This window comes from Quercus suber, unplaced genomic scaffold, assembly GCF_002906115.3.
Source record: "Quercus suber isolate HL8 unplaced genomic scaffold, Cork oak 2.0 scaffold_144, whole genome shotgun sequence".
Classification (NCBI taxonomy): Eukaryota; Viridiplantae; Streptophyta; class Magnoliopsida; order Fagales; family Fagaceae; genus Quercus; species Quercus suber.
In genome coordinates this window covers 430,686-447,153 of record NW_027069605.1, presented here as the reverse complement: position 1 = coordinate 447,153, position 16,468 = coordinate 430,686, and the positions used below count along the sequence as shown (strand labels likewise).

General features: G+C 36.3%; 1 protein-coding gene across 1 annotated transcript; it reads left to right on the top strand.

The window, feature by feature from the left end:
- Positions 1–7,217: 7,217 nt before the first annotated feature.
- LOC112008889 (growth-regulating factor 9) lies at positions 7,218–11,223 on the top strand. Its single transcript, XM_024041256.2, has 4 exons — positions 7,218–7,671; positions 7,776–8,162; positions 8,945–9,610; positions 10,369–11,223. Exons 1-4 carry the CDS (start codon positions 7,647–7,649, stop codon positions 10,776–10,778), a joined length of 1,488 nt encoding a protein of 495 aa, XP_023897024.2. The 5' UTR covers positions 7,218–7,646; the 3' UTR covers positions 10,779–11,223.
- The last annotated feature ends 5,245 nt before the right edge of the window (positions 11,224–16,468 follow it).

Here is a 16,468-nt window from a genome sequence, read left to right as displayed (position 1 = left end):
GCTACGGTTTTTGAGATTATTTTGTACATGACGTTGCATAGGCTTATGGGGCGAAAATCTTTTAGGTTTGTTGGCGATTTTGTTTTGGGAATGAGGGTGATGAAAGAATGTTTAATGTTTAGGGGCATGATTCCCAAAATTAACACAGATAAGGTTGCATCTATGACATCGGATCCAACAATATTCTAATAAGATTTATAAAAGATTGAGGGCATACCATCTGGACCAGGGGTTGTAATAGGTTTCATTTGCTTGAGAGCTTGCTCCACCTCCATGGCTATGAAGGGCCGGGTAAGATCGTCATTCATCTATGTTGTCACTTTTGGCTCAATCCCTTGAAGAATTGGATCAAACTCGGATGTATTGGTTGACTAGAAAATAGATTGGAAGTAGTGCACAAATGCCTCACCAATCTTCTGCTCTTACTTTAAAACTTCCCCACTGTCAAGGACCAGCTTGGAGATAAAGTTTCTTTGATTACTCTGGTTTGCACGGCAGTGAAAATAGGTTGTGTTTAGGTCCCTTGCTTTCAGCCAATTCACCCTTGACCGTTGCTACCATAGACACTCCTCCTTAACCATTAGATCATGCACCTCAACCCTTAAAGTTCTCACCTGGGAATGGTTGGATCCGTTCATGGAGTTTGCTTCCGCCTGCATTAGCAATTTTTTCTTTTGTTCCAACATGCGACAGATGTTGTCGAATGAGTGTTTACTCCAAGTCTGAAGGGATAACCAACATGCCTCTAGTTTTTTAACCAATCTGCCTATTGGGTTTGCCATGGCATGACCCTCCCATGAGTTTTTTATTATTGCTTCACACCCTTCATCCCTCATCCAAACTGCTTCAAACCTGAATGGTTTCCTTTTCCTGTAAAACCGGGCATTTTCATTGTCAATACAAATCCACAGTGGACTTTGGTCTAAGAGCAAACCTGAGATATGATGAACTCGGGTTAATGGGAACATTTGAATCCATGGGTTGGTTACAACTCCTCTGTCCAATCTAATCCACGTCACTGCACCGTCAAACTGATTGTTACACCATGTGAATGGTGTACCCACAAAACCCAAATCCTGGAATCCATAGAAGTCAAGAGCATCTCTAAAGTTAATCATTTGTCTCTCTCGACGCATTGCACCACCCAGTTTCTCTTTTGCTCTAACAATCTCATTGAAGTCACCCACACAAATCCAATGGAGGTCCATTTTTTGGCCTAAATGTTTTAGTAGTGCCCAAGAGTATTCCCAGTTGGCTGTTACAGGGTTGCCGTAAAAACCCATAAACCGCCAGGCGTCATCCACTCCTGGGTTCACCACTGCATCAATGTGTGTTGGGGATGAATCTACCACATATAGGTTGATGTCTTTATTCCAAAACAGTGCAAGGCCACCACCTGTGTTGTGTCTAGAGACAATGTGAATGTTGTCTAGTTGAAGTTTTGCCCTTAAATTCTTCACGTAGTTGTCTTTTGATTTTGTTTCCATGAGAAAGACTATTGTGGGAGAGTATTTTTTCACCATTTCGGTGAGTTCTTGAATTGCACATGGTCGTCCCAAACCACAGTAGTTCCAACTTATGGTGTTCATTGGTGTCGACGGGGTTGCCTGGCCGCCACCATCGTTGGGCAAGCTTCTAGGGATTCTTCATAGGGCACTAAGAGTTTCTTTGTGGGTCGGTTATCTTCATCAGGCTCAACAATTCTTTTGTGTTTTCTTTCAATCATGAGCATGTCATTAGGCCTATTTTGTTTCTCACATGGAATTCTAACCCACGTTGAGTTGGTTGGCAGAGGTTTGGGTTGGCTTTGTGGGTTGTTGGTGGGCTTATCATTGGTGAACGGCCCAAGAGTGTTGGGGGTGAGTTGGGTTTGAACTTTAGGCTTTAAGTCCAGATTGCCCTTGGTTTCAGTGTGGGTGGGATTTAAGTCTTTCTCCCTGTCATCAATATTGTCTTTAAAGTTGGAGTTTTCAACGGTTGCCTCGACAGTGCCAAATATGCGACCATTAGGGCATTGAATGTTCGATTTTCCTGCCAATTAGCCTTGGATTGATGTGCATTGATGACCTCATTTATTGTTGTGGTATGGACAATGATTGGGATTGTCACCAGGGTTGAGGGAAGGTCACGTGGTGGGGCTACTGGTGGTTGTGTGTCGGGGTTGTTAGCTAATGTGATGCTGGTTTTTTATTTTTTGAGTTTCTCGGTCTAGATCCAAGTACTGTAATGGTAGTTTTTCTGGTATTGAGGTCAATCTCTGCCCTCATCCAATCCCCAAAATGCTAGTCTGACTTCTTCAACGAACCTTTACTTCTCAGCCAGCATTCACAGTCTCTATCATCATGAGAGACCAGTCCGCACCAGTAGCTAAAGTTTAGGAGGCGCTCATACTTCAAAATTATGCACCTAATGACAGACCCTTCGAACCATACTTTGCGTACCCTATTCAAAGGTTTAGTAATATCAATTCGGACTCGAACTTGTAAATAGTTTCCCTTACCTCCTTCTCTTTCTGAATCAATCATGAGTAGTGGTGTGCCCAATGAGCTTCCAATTGCATCTCAAGTTTCTTGGTTTAGACAGTGGACATGTAGTTCATGGATTTAGATCCAAAAAGAGGTAAACTGGAAAGCGAGTGATGATATGGGCACATTTGCAGTCACTTTCTCGAATACCACAAGGTGCTTGTCATATGTCCATGGCTCATGTTCAAGTACCCTGTTTAAATCACATTCATCTTCAAAGTTAAAAAACAGGATGTTATCTCCCATGTCTTTAATCTGGACATCCTTTTCTGATCTCCAAAGTGGCCTGAAGGTATGAGCCACTGATTCCACACTAACGACTCTCTTGGTCAAGAATTTTGCAACAACAGTGAAAGTGTCAGGCTCCGCTTTCTTTGGGCATGCTATTCTAGTTTCTTCTTCGTTTAATAGAGAGAGTTTTTTCCATAAACCCTCAAGGGACTCCATATTGGTAGAGTTGTACAGGTTTAGACGTGTGCGATGATTGTGTTTTGGATGGTGTTTTGGGACGCCCTACCAGTACCAGAGCACTAGAGGGTATAGGAAACCTATAGTGGGACAGGAACGGTAAAGCTCCACTGGGGTTGTAGGAATAGAGAGACTCATCCTAGAACCTCAAAAAGTGACCAGCAAACTTAATTTGATGCTAAAATTCTAATGTCGGAAAAAAATTTGTTTATACTGGTGCATTTAACAAATGAGTCATGCTCAAGCCTAAAATAAATATATATACTTGACTATTAAACAAGCTAACTCAAATATAAAAATGTGCATGAGAACGAGCTTGTAAGAATGAGACTTGCATAAACTATATATAACATTATATATCTATATGTGTAAACATTTAAAATAGACTTATATAGATTTTTTTTAAAAACAAACGCACGCATGTGCAATTGAGAGAAAATAAGGTTTTAACGTACAAAGGCATACGACAAACAATATAAACTTGATATTAAATTATGTAAATTTGTAAATACGTTCATAAAATATCAAATTAATACTTGATATTAAATGTGCATATAAATAGTCTTTTTTTTATTGGTTAATAAAATTATATATACTTTTTAACAAAAACAAGATTGGTTAATCTAATTTTTATAATAAACAAAAATCATTCTATTTAATTAATTTAAATAATATAATTTCATTTAGTTATTAATTATTAGCATAAAGTTGTGAAATGGTAAAAAATATTTAGTCATTGTGCTTACTATATATAGAAAAAAATATATAACTATATCAAGTAGCTTGTGAATTAATTCAAGTTTGTTTGATAAGAAAGTGAACTGAGCTTTAATATATAATTTAATTTAGTAATGAGTTAAAAATTGGCCTATGTTTGAAATAATATTTTTTTTTTGGAGATAATATAGACAGAGGAGATAGGGTATGGGAAAGGAAACAGTGGAAAGACAAGAAACAAAGAAATTTAAAGGAACAATTCTGAACTTTTACATTAAAATCCTATTTAGTATTAGTATTTACACCACTCGATAGCAAGCACATGGCCTTGGTGTTAAAACTGTTTTAATCTTTTGGGTTATTGTTAACCTTTGAGGCTTTGACTATGGAATCCACAGGAAAATCGGAATAAAAGCATTACGGAGGGGGTTTGATGCCTTGATGGTTGTTACTTGTTACGCAAACTATATATTGTCGGCAACAACGTAACATCTCATGCAGGTTTAAATTATTAAAATTAGAATAATTTTAATTATTTGTATTGGATGTCATGTGACGATGTTGTGCCCCATTAACGTCTGTATATGATAGATGGTCCACATGCTTGTTTGCCTCTATTAACGATAGTGAGAACTCAATATTCAGCATGAAAAATGAGTTTTGGGTTTAAAATGAAACCCCCCCCACCCCCCCCCCGGAAATGTTACAAATTAAAAGCAATTTCTAAATTGTTTTGTTTTTCCCTTCAATCTCTTTTATAAGTTTTAACTATTAACCACAATGTCTTGCATATTTAGAGAAACTAATAAATGTGTTGATAGGCTTGCTAAAATGGGAATGGTCCAGCTTACTGACTTTTTTATTTTATATGAACCATCGCCAGTGGTGGATAATTTGCTAACTTTTGATAAAGTTGAGATCTTTTGTAATAGACTGGTTGTTGCTTAGTTTTTATATATTTAGATTGTTTAACCAAAAAAAAAAAACTATTAACTATGTTATCAGTTAATTAAAAAGAACGTATTTCTTTTTGTTAGATGAAATCAAGTTCATGTCTAGAGAGAGAATTGGAAGGTTGAACACAAGCTCACTCTGTTGCCTGTTGGATCTCTACAAGAAAGAATTAATTTATTGTATCAAAAGGCTCTTGACAATAAATAATTGATTTATTATATCAAACTCCAAACCTCAAGGAATTTGTGTTATAAATTTACAATGATTTTTCCGTTTAGGTTTAGAAATTAGAGTCTCTCAATAAATTTTGTTTCAATTAGATTGGATGCCTCATAAGAGACCTTAAGAAACCAACAATTGGATGCCTCATAAGAGACCTTAAGAAACCAATAACAATATTGAAAGATAACTCACAAGATACTCACTCATACTACAAAGCGATGATAATCAATTCAGAGTCACCCTCAAGAATAAGGGAAGAGAGACCAAGTTCCTGGGAAAAGAGGATTGCTCGGACAGCTGCCAAAGTTTCGACACTGTTGTCCTTTATAAAGAAGATTGCATTTCATATATAGCAAAAGAGGAATGCAAGATAAAGAACAAAAGAAAAAAAAGATAGAATAAAGTAGTGCATGATGGAATATAGAAATAAAAGAAGGATAAAAACGTCTGGATGTTCCAACATTTCGAGAAATCCTAAAAAATCATTAGGTGTCCTGATATGTAACCTAAACTTCTATTTTGTTGTCATGTGGAATGAGACCATGAGTATATGACTCTATGAGCTAGCAGCCTAGCAGTAGCCCATTGATTTGAAGTTTGAAGTTTGAAGTATTTATACATTTTATTTGGGCTGAATAAAGTTTTTAACTTTTAATACATTAAGTCACGGCCTTATATTTTTTATGATGTTTTTTCTTTCTTTTTATTTTGGACCTTGTAGCCCGTTATCAGGCGAGCTGGCATGCTCAGGATGGAAATAAAGATAATGAGACTTCTACTTCCAATTCCAGCCCAATATTTCATAAACAAAATAGCAAGTTTTTATGATGGGCCTTTCACTCGTTTTTGGACAGTATGGGCCTTACACTTGATTTTGAACTTAAGCAAATATTGGGCCAGACTATCTCAAAATACTTTATTACTTTGTAATCCAACCTTAGAAAATGAATTCAACATTGAATCATTTTTTTTTTTAAATATTTTATTATTTTAGGGCATGTTTGGTAGGAAAATTTTTGTTTTTGTTTTCAAAACAATGTGAAAATAGTTTTCAAAAAATTGTATGTGAAAAACTATTTTTCACATAATAATTTTTACATTATATGTGCTTAGCTCTAATTTTTAAGAACATTTTTCAAAATGGTGAAAAAAAAATGATGTCTTTGGGAGACCATCTTCTACTTTTGAGAAAAAATTAATTATTTAACAAAAAGTTACATGTAGATTACATGTTTTTTTTTTTTTTTTGGATAATGAATAAGCTCCAAAAGAATCAAAACTAAATCCTAAAAAAAAAAGAGCTCATGTATTGTAATTATTATTTTTTTATATTAGTAAGTTTCAAAATTGAAATGTGAGAATTTTTGTGACAGAGATAAAATTTTAAATTTAAGAGATAAAAAAGTTTAGACAAATGAGTGGGATCTATTATTTTCAATTTATTTATAATTATTCCATTAAAAACATTTTCTATATCTTGAAAACATCCCTCAACTATTTGCATAATCATATTTAGTAAAAATAGAAAATAATTTTTTGAAAACTGTATTCAAAAACATCATCCAATCAATAAATTCAAGTGTATTTAAATCCACTTACCAGCCTATATTCTCTATCTTGTCATCTTGTGTTACTTTCTTAACACTCACATTAATATTGTCAACCTATAACCTAAGTATATCAAACAAATATATAATTCAATCAAATGATCATCGTATACATATAAACGTATCCATAATATGTGTAAATTTTGTCTTATTAGGTTTCATTAGATTTGACAATGCAACAGAGGCAAACAACAAGTCCGGCCCATATTGATGATCCAACCTAATCTGACCCAACCCAATCCAAAAAAAAAAAAAAAAAGACTAATCTGAACAGAAACAAAGAAACAAACAATACGAAACAAGAAGAGGAAGAGGAGGACACTCTATAAAAAAAAAAGGGACTAATCTGAACAGAAACAAAGAAACAAACAATACGAAACAAGAGGAGGAAGAGGAGGACACTCCACAGCCACTGCAAAGGCCCACCTGTCACTGAGAGCACCCATACATGGGCCCCACCAACCCTTCCTTCCTGACCCACGTAACGGAAAACCCAATGACGTGTCTCCCTCTCCCTTATCGTTATTGCCAGACAGACAACTACCCTGACAAGGCGCGTGTACCCAGTTCAACACAAAGTCACAAACCCCCCTCGTACCCGCCCAGCAGATATCTCCGTGACCCCCACGCGTTTCTCAGTACGCTGAAACTACGCATATATCTCATCCCCGCTTGAATTTATTCCCAATACTGTCTATATAATACAATGTACTATACATTTTTTTTTAATATATTTTTTGGCACTGAGGAGAGCTTCAGAGAAAAATAAAAAAGAAGGCTGAGAAATTGTCAGAAATCTGACACACTGACAACACTTTAATCTCACTTTCTCTCTCACACACCATTGGTTGTGAGTGCAAGAGGCTTTTTTTTCGGTTTTGCTTTTGGGGTTTTGGTGTTTTTTTTTTGGGCTTTTGAAATACGCTTTTTAATTAATATGTCAAGGACCTGCAGTGCACCAGTACTAGTGTGTGTTGATACTTGCTGTCCTGTCACGTTCGCAGTTGTTTCAGGTTTTGCTTTTGGCGTTAGAAATTTACTCTCATCACATTGTCTCTCCGTCTCTATCTTTATCTTTCTTCAGTTTCCCTCAAATCCCAATTTTGGGTTTTTGGTTTGTTCTGTGACTTAAAAACTTGAAGCTCATGTGAAAATGGAGGCTCTACTACCTCATCAAAGTCTGGTTCTCTCTCTCTCTCTCTCTCTCTCTCTTTGACTCTTCTTTTCGCATATTTGGTTTTTTGGGTCAATAAAGATTTCTGCTTTTTTTGTTTTTATTTAGGTGGTGGAGGTGGACCCCAGAAGTTGTTTGGAATGGCATCGACGGTGAAGGTTGAAGCTGTAAAGGAAATTGCACAAGAAGAAGCACAACAACCGTGGATCAAGCTTGGTCTTGGGATTGGTGCTAGTTGTAGTAGCTCTTGTGATGAAGCACAAAACCCCGTGACTATTGCTATTGGTAGTAGTAGTAGCTGCTCTTGTGAAGACACACAAAGACACGAAAAGCCTGTGTTATTGACACCAACTCAGCTGCATGAGCTTCAACAACAGGCTCTCATCTACAAGCACCTGGCCGCTGCTCTCCCTGTTCCTCTTCACCTTGTCATTCCCGTTTGGAAGAGCGTGGCTAGCTGTTTTGGTCCCGCTATTTATGACCGATATCCTAGCTGTGAGTCTCTTTAGTCTTTCAACTTTTCTTGCTTTCAACAGGGTCCTCTTTTAACTTTTTTTTTTTTTTTTTTTTGTTATTAAGAAAGTTGCTGTCTTTTTCATCTTTTAGAATTCTTTGAATTGGAATTGAGGTGGGTTTTCAATTATGAGGTGATCTTGACTTTATTTGATTAGAAATTTGATGGGTTTCTTAATTGGTTACCTTTTTTTTGTTCCAGTAGATTTGTAAGTGAAACTTTATTGGGATTATTGATTATATATGCGTATATGTGTGGTGTGCGTGTGTTTGTGGTGGGTTCAAGCTTGCAAGACTTGATATAGGATTATGTTAATCAGATAGATCAGCTATTTTGTTTTTATGGATTTTTCATAGAATTTTGATCTTACATTTGTTTTATAAGATGGTATGTGTTTATTAGGCTTGAAATTTGAGATTGGATCAGCCTAATCAAATTAATTTTCTCTTGGTTTAGGAAATATGTTTTTTAAAATTTTGTATTGGTTTTGTTTATCTGAAATAGTGTTGGTCATCATGGCTAAATTTGGAATTTGGGATTAGGCTAATGTCAAATCAAATGATTGCCTTTTGTTTTCTGAGAACTTTGCTGAGACATATTGATTTTTGAAATGGAGTCATGTTTAGTCAGTTGAAATTGGTTTATGTTTATGAGACATGAATTTTGGAATTGGTTTTCATTAATCAAATATTGCAATTACCTTTAAAAATTTCAGTTGAAGGTTGTGATCTGGGTTTTGTTTCTTTTTGTTGATCCCGTTCAGTTATAGGTTATTTCAGCCCCAAGGGATTTGATTATAGGACCATGATGGATCCTGAACCAGGAAGGTGTCGAAGAACTGATGGGAAGAAATGGAGGTGTGGTAAGAATGTGGTTCCAGACCAGAAATACTGTGAGCGGCACATGCACAGAGGCCGTCAGCGTTCAAGAAAGCCTGTGGAAGCTTTTAAAATTGCCTCTCCTTCAGAGTCAACACCATCCAACAAGTTAACTGACAAATTAGCAGAGTTGAAAACCAAGCATGCTAATTCGCCTGCTGTAGGCCTTCAACTCATGACCCCATCTTGTACTAACAGTGCCAACAGCCATAGTACCTCCACCTCCACCACCACTAACACCAACACCCCCAGTAGCAATATTGGAAGCAAGAAAAATGAAATTTGTGATGCTGTTACCACCACCAGAACCCCGATCTCTGCAACTACCGTACCTGCCACTGTTACTGCAAGCATCACAACTACCCCTGCTACTGCACCCACTCTCACTGCTAAGTCCAACAACAAAATTGACCACAATACTGACAGGAAAGATATGAGTGGCAACTATGCCTGTTACAATGCCACCATGAAAAGCAGCAGAAAAAGGTTTAACAACATAAATATTGGCATGTCAATGGGATTGGACTTCTCACCGAAGAGTGTTCTTCAAGGTAATATTAGTAATATTGAAAGTCATCTGAAAACTGTTATAAATGATGACATTTTTGTAACAGGGATTTCTCCTTTTCTTTTCCCTCACAAAGAGACTGCTTTCTTGTTATTGTTTGCTGGTATAAATAGATGGACTTCTCCATTGGCCCCCTTAATCCTTTGAGGGCTATTGATTTTCTTATGTAGATTGTTTCATCTTTTCAGTATGTGTCTCTTTTGTTTGTTCTTCAGGATATATATATATATGTATTTATTCCATTTCTTTATACTAATGCTTTCTCATAAAGATTGTTAGGTAAACTAGGATTTAGTCTTGATATGGTTGATATGTTTATGCTGTTGGCACACTCTTATAGAAATCCTCTTTCTTTTGATTCATTGGTAATAAAACTTTGATGCATTTATTTCTGAAAATTTCTTTCATCTACTGCTATTAGCAATTTGAGTTGTAAGTTAAGATCAAATCAATTTTGATGAAATGGTTTATAAGTAAGGTTTATGTGTCTGATTTTGTTGGAACTTGGTCACTTGATTTTGATAAATATTGTGTGATACCAAAGTTAGAATAGGACTGAGATGCTGATGCTTTGTCATAGAAAAATGTTATATAATTTACTGCATAATTTACTGCTTTAAGTGGGTGTATGTTTAATCTCATTGTGCCTTGTTTAAAATTTTGAGTGATCATATTTTAGTACATTGCTTTCTTTCGGAATTGTGAAATGAGATTTACCTTCTTTTCATCTACTTTTTTCAGTTCAAGGTTGCAGTGGTGCATGCTTTGGAGACCAAAATGGAAATGACCTTGAACCAGGGAGGTGTAGAAGAACAGATGGAAAGAAGTGGCGGTGCAGCAGGGATGTGGTTCCTGATCAGAAGTATTGTGAGCAGCACATGCACAGAGGTGCCAAAAAGCGTGTGGCAGCCTCCCAAACAATATCTGTTCCCCCTGTTTCCACTGCTGCAAGTCATAGAGCTCCACCTTATTGTTCGACAAATATACCCAACAAAGCAGCTTGTGCAATCCCAAACACAAATCTCTCCATTTCAATCCGAGCAAGTCCTCAATTAATACACAATGATGAAAAGAGTACCAGCAGTAGCAGTGACACCACAATTACGGACACCAGCATCGCTGCCAATGAATATGGTTCTGTTTCTTCGTAAAGATGCTGTCTACAAGACTATCCTTTTAATCTTTTAAGTGCTTTCATACAATCTCAATTGGTTGAGAAACCAGTTTTGAGGCATTGTTCCATGCAGAGGTAACGGTGATTTTATTTGTGTTGTGTAAGAAGGAGATATATAACCGATGAGCTTCTTGTTCTGTATCTTGTAGCTATCGAGAGGCCTATTTTGTTAAAATGGAAGCCTTGTTTGTAACTATACAAAGCCTTCTTTTCTTACGAAGATTATGTTTCGTTTGCTGCCATCTAAGATGGGAAAATATACAACTGCAGAAACCCATCCATTTGGCAAAACTACCTGATGTTCATTGGTAGAATATTGTTTGGTTTCCTAAAGCTGTCTCAAAGCATGCTTTTATGTTCTATTGGCTATTAAAAGCAAGCTGTTGACAAGTAATAGATTAGCTTAATGGGGTTGCACAGGAGATTTCTTATGTGTTTTTTATTGGAGAAGCATGATTAAATATAGAAAGCATTAGTCTTCTGATTGCTCTTTTACAAAGAAATTGTGGCAAGCAGTATATAGAAAAAGTTAGGATGTCATTTTGATCAATGGCTTGGGCTGCAGCTATTTACCTATTGTAATTGGAGAGGAAAGTGAGTCCGTGGTGATGGAATCAATAATAAGAGAGCCATTGATACTGATTGTGGCACATTGTACAGAAACTGTCAGTAGCGTCCACTATCTAGCAAGAAACCCTTATCCACTAGGACAAATCCAACATAAACAGGGGTCAAAAGGGACATAATATACCACTATTTAAAAATATTTGATAATTTATTACATTTTTGAAACTTGAGTTCTTTAAAAAAATAGCCTTCAAGTTTGTGATGTTATTATGTTATTTTTTATAGAACTCAAATTCTTGAAACTTGAGCTACATCAATTTTCCATGGAACTCGAGTTACACGGCAAATTTGAGTTTCACAAGCTCGAGTTTTAAAAATGTGATAAATCCTTAATTATTTTACAAATAATAGTAGATCCATTCATATTTTGTCAAATAGTGGTACTTTTCATTTTTGCCCTTAAACAATAGTAACCAATAGTAACCAAGGATCTCATCTCACAATGGGCTAAAAGAAAGCCTAAAACTAAGATTAGCCTAGGCGCAGAAATGTGTGTTGTCCTCTATCTCTATCCATCTACCCTAGTAAATGATAAAATCCCCTTCCAGCGGGTTCAATTCCCCTACAATATAAAATTAAAATAAGGAAGAGAGTACCCAAAACTCAACAAGGCAGTACTTCCCTAATTCTTAAAGTAATCATTCCCTAACAGCCTTTATAATCTCAAAATTTTATTTCACAAAATCATGTTTCCTTACCATCTCACTATTGGAAGGTTCCATTGCATCTGAGCTTTCCAATGGGTACCAGCCACTGATTCAAAAATTCAAGAGAAATGAACAACCATTAGAAGCACAAATGGTAACTCATATTCTTCCTTGTTTTATCAATTGACCATGACTTTTGTTCCCATCTTATTACTCACGAGGTGCTTAGAAAAATGTAATATAATTATTTTATAAGATTATAATAATTTTTTTTTTTTAGATTAAATAGTGCATGTGTTATTTAAAAGTATTTTATATTTACTATAAGTTTTATGTAATGGAACATGTAGGGACTCAGATTCAGAAAAGTTCCCCCAACAATACATTTTTAGAGAGTGGACCGAAAGTTTAGGCCCTAACAGACTAGTAACGGAATACAAATCACTCCTTTTTCATTGAAGGGGAGTGAGCCTAGTTTATAGCTGAGGGTGGCTCCTCGGCACCCGTCCGAGGAGGCCCCTCTCCCTGAAACTCACACTACCTCTAAGTTCCTCTCTATCACTCCCTTCCATCCCCCAAAAAGGCCCCCTCATAATTCCTTTTTTTCCTCTTCTTATATCCTGCTTCTTTCTATTATCTTCTCCTTCCTTCTGTTGATCATCCATTGGCCTTCGCTCTGACCCTCTGTCCCATCAGAGGTCTTATCCGTACTCAAGTGGCTCACCATGATCGATGTTGCCCTGCCAAGGGGTTACATCCCCATTAATTGGGCCAGGGGGTTAGGTGAGCGCATTCAATGCGGAGGTGACTGCTCACCTAAGGCTTGCTCCTTCGCCGTGCTCCTGTTGCCGACGCGCGGCATTGGGTTCTCTCCTCCTCGGATATTAAGGATTCCTTTGGTGGGGTGGTCCTCGCATTTTTCCGAGGTCTCGGACGCCCGAGGACAGGATCATCCTCGGATACACTCATCGGAGGTTGGTCTTCGCGCTTTCATCCTTGGACCCATCTAGCATCTTCGGCGTGGGCCATTTGGGCCTAGTTTGGAGTGGGCCAAGGCTACCAGATTTTCTGGCCCCACAATAGCCCTTCAAAATCTTGCTGCACGCATCCTCGGGCGGGGAGAAGGATTTTGACATCCTCGGCCTTGCCTCCCGTCAGCACTGGGGTCCATTCATCTGCCTAAGGCACGTCGCTGGCATTTCGAAGCGCGTAACGTGCCCGTCATCAAATTCAGGCGGCTTTGTGCTCCCCACGTCTAATGGGGCGTTACCAATCAAACGGTGGAGGTTTGTCTCGCATTTATGGGCGGGAAAACCCGCATGGCTCTTCGATTTGGAGTACAAATATCCATACGAACCGCTTCTCCCTGTTCCTCATTCGTAATCAAGAATTCTCGTGCGTCCTTCCTGAGTTCAGCCGTACTCTCACTTACATCTCTAGCACAAAAAGCCTGTCCGAGGGGCTCCTCCTCTTTCCAGTAAGTCGCTCTATCCCTCTCTGAGCTCTCTTTCTCTTTACCCTTTCCTTTCCTTCACCTGTTCTTTCTTATTTCCTTTAGGTGTCAACTGGGATGGGTAGGTTTAAGAAATACGTCGATATTGAGGAAGCGATGGAGAAATTCATCGCCGACTACAGAATTCCCGGCAATGTAGGTCTGAGATATTCTGAGGACGGGGGTTGGCGCCTACACAGACAGGAGGGCGAGGTGGTAATTCCTATTGTCGCCTTCCTTGAAGGGGGGATGACGATCCCCATGGGGCCGGTGATGAAATTTTTTTCCTCTTCTTATATCCTGCTTCTTTCTATTATCTTCTCCTTCCTTCTGTTGATCATCCATTGGCCTTCGCTCTGACCCTCTGTCCCATCAGAGGTCTTATGTACTCAAGTGGCTCACCATGATCGATGTTGCCCTGCCAAGGGGTTACATCCCCATTAATGCGGCCAGGGGGTTAGGTGAGCGCATTCAATGCGGAGGTGACTGCTCACCTAAGGCTTGCTCCTTCGCCGGCTCCTGTCGCCGACGGCGGCATTGGGTTCTCTCCTCCTCGGATATTAAGGATTCCTTTGGTGGGGTGGTCCTCGCGTTTTTCCGAGGTCTCGGACGCCCGAGGACAGGATCATCCTCGGATACACTCATCGGAGGTTGGTCTTCGCGCTTTCATCCTTGGACCCATCTAGCATCCTCGGCGTGGGCCATTTGAGCCTAGTTTGGAGTGGCCAAGGCTACCCGATTTTCTGGCCCCACAGAACATATAATGTATTTTGCATTCAATAGAAATACGTAGTGAGATATATATATATATAAACTTAATTTAATAAAAATATTTAAATTGCATAATTATAATATGTTTAATATAATGAAGAAGATGTTATTAAAAGGATTTTTTTTAATAAAAAATACCACAACCAGTTGATTAATTTGAACATATGAAGAATATTAAAAAAAAAAAAATATATATATATATATATATTTATACACCTTCATTTCATGGAACGCATGTAACATGTTATATTAAGTTTAAATTACTATATAAGTTTAGAATTCTAACCCTTTTTTTTTTTTTCAAATATATGTATAATACCTATATTATTGAAAGCTGAATTTTTAAGAAAATCTTTGAATATTTATGCTATTAATTGTTTTTTAGGCCCATATTCTAATGCCTATTTTGTTTGTATTGTTTAGTCAAAAATTAAAAAGTTTGGCTCAAATAGAATAAAATTTCCTACTTTTCAACCCAAAAATTAAGAAAAAAAAGAAAAAGAAAAAGAAAATTTGAACCCAAAACTGAAAAGACAAACTACAAAAAGAACCAATTTAGGGGTCAATTAATCCAAAGTGGGCCAAATGGATTGAAATGATCCAAATTGATATAAAAAAAAAAAAGTCTATTTTAGAAACACCAGGAGATGTCAAACTGTTAACATTGGGGTGTGCATGGATTGTCTTAGATACTTATATGGTTTTTTTAACCTAACCCGACCTTGTTAGATTGAGAAATTCCCAACCCAACTCATCACATGAATAAAAACCAATGAGTTGGTAGGTTGCACATACATGTTTTATGACTTGTCAAAATTTGGGTTTTTATCAATTGTTTAAATTTTTTTTCAATAAATTATTACAATTAATATTATATACTTAAATTGTATAAAATTTTTTAAAAATTTATCAAAACTAATTCTTAAAATAACAAAATCATTCAAACTTAATAATAACTAGTAGTCAAATTTCCACATCACTAAACCATCAAATTTAATGCAACATACCAAAAGAAAAAAAAAGAAAAAGCACCATACCAAGTATGTGTTTGGTAAAACCTATTCAACTTATTTTTTCTACTATTCATGGCTCACTATACTATTTCAATTAATTTTAACTTTATTTATAGTACTTTTAGCAAAAAGAATTTAATTTCAACAAAATAAGCGAATTCTAAACTGGCTCCAAATTCGTCTAGCAGAACAAAAATCCAAAACCTAATTTGATTTATTGGCATCTTATTCATTATTTTATTCATTTAGCCCAATTAATATTTTTTTCTTTGTCGTCCCGCAACTATGTATTATACTATTATGTATACTTCTCTTAAATTCTTAATAATATATAAAATTGAAAGTCAAGAATCACACAGAATGACCATTAACCCATTAATTAGTCATTGAAGTGAAAACTAATACTGTTAATCTGTTATTATACGGTTGCTTGGAATAAAATTGCAATATTTCCTTAAAAAAAAAAAAAGAACACTTGGAAATAGTTGGAATATCAAATATATCTCTTTCATTTTTTTTTTGGTTCTTTTTTTTTTAATAAATAATAATAAGGAGTATATATATAAAAAGTAGTTTTAGAACTACAAATTTATTCTACGACTAATCGATGTAGTAAATTGAGATTAGCTATCTGTAACTTTTACATGCACTCATTATTTATTTTCATTGCTCATAGCTTGCCATATGAGCATTAGCATCCGGTTTCTACAAAATATCCCATTTTACCATCTCAAAAGCTACTTTATCTATTATACTATACAATTTTACAACAAACTCAACATCTCAACTTCTATATTTCTATACAACACATTAAAATAATACATCTATACAATAAAATATATAACCCAAAACAATATAAAATAGTATTTTAATTTTGTGGCGAGTCAGGGAGAAAGAGAAAGAGGAAGATGCTTTTCAGGTGAATGAATAAAAAACATTATTTTAATTTTGCAAGTGAGCTATAGTATTAGTACCATCATAAATTTAGGATGGTATTATAACACAATTGCAAATCTTTTTCCAATTGCAAGACTGGGTAATGGGCTATTGTTGTACTTTGATGCTAAAATATAGCATATACAAGAATTATAGTAAAATTGTAGCACAAAAGATGTGG

Excerpts from the sequence above, each read along its gene's own strand:
- LOC112008889 (XM_024041256.2), top strand. The coding sequence starts at position 7,647 with ATGGAGGCTCTACTACCTCATCAAA. Across the intron at positions 7,672-7,775 it reads GGCTCTACTACCTCATCAAA|GTGGTGGAGGTGGACCCCAG; the intron begins GTCTGGTTCTCT and ends GTTTTTATTTAG. Across the intron at positions 9,611-10,368 it reads ACCGAAGAGTGTTCTTCAAG|TTCAAGGTTGCAGTGGTGCA; the intron begins GTAATATTAGTA and ends TACTTTTTTCAG.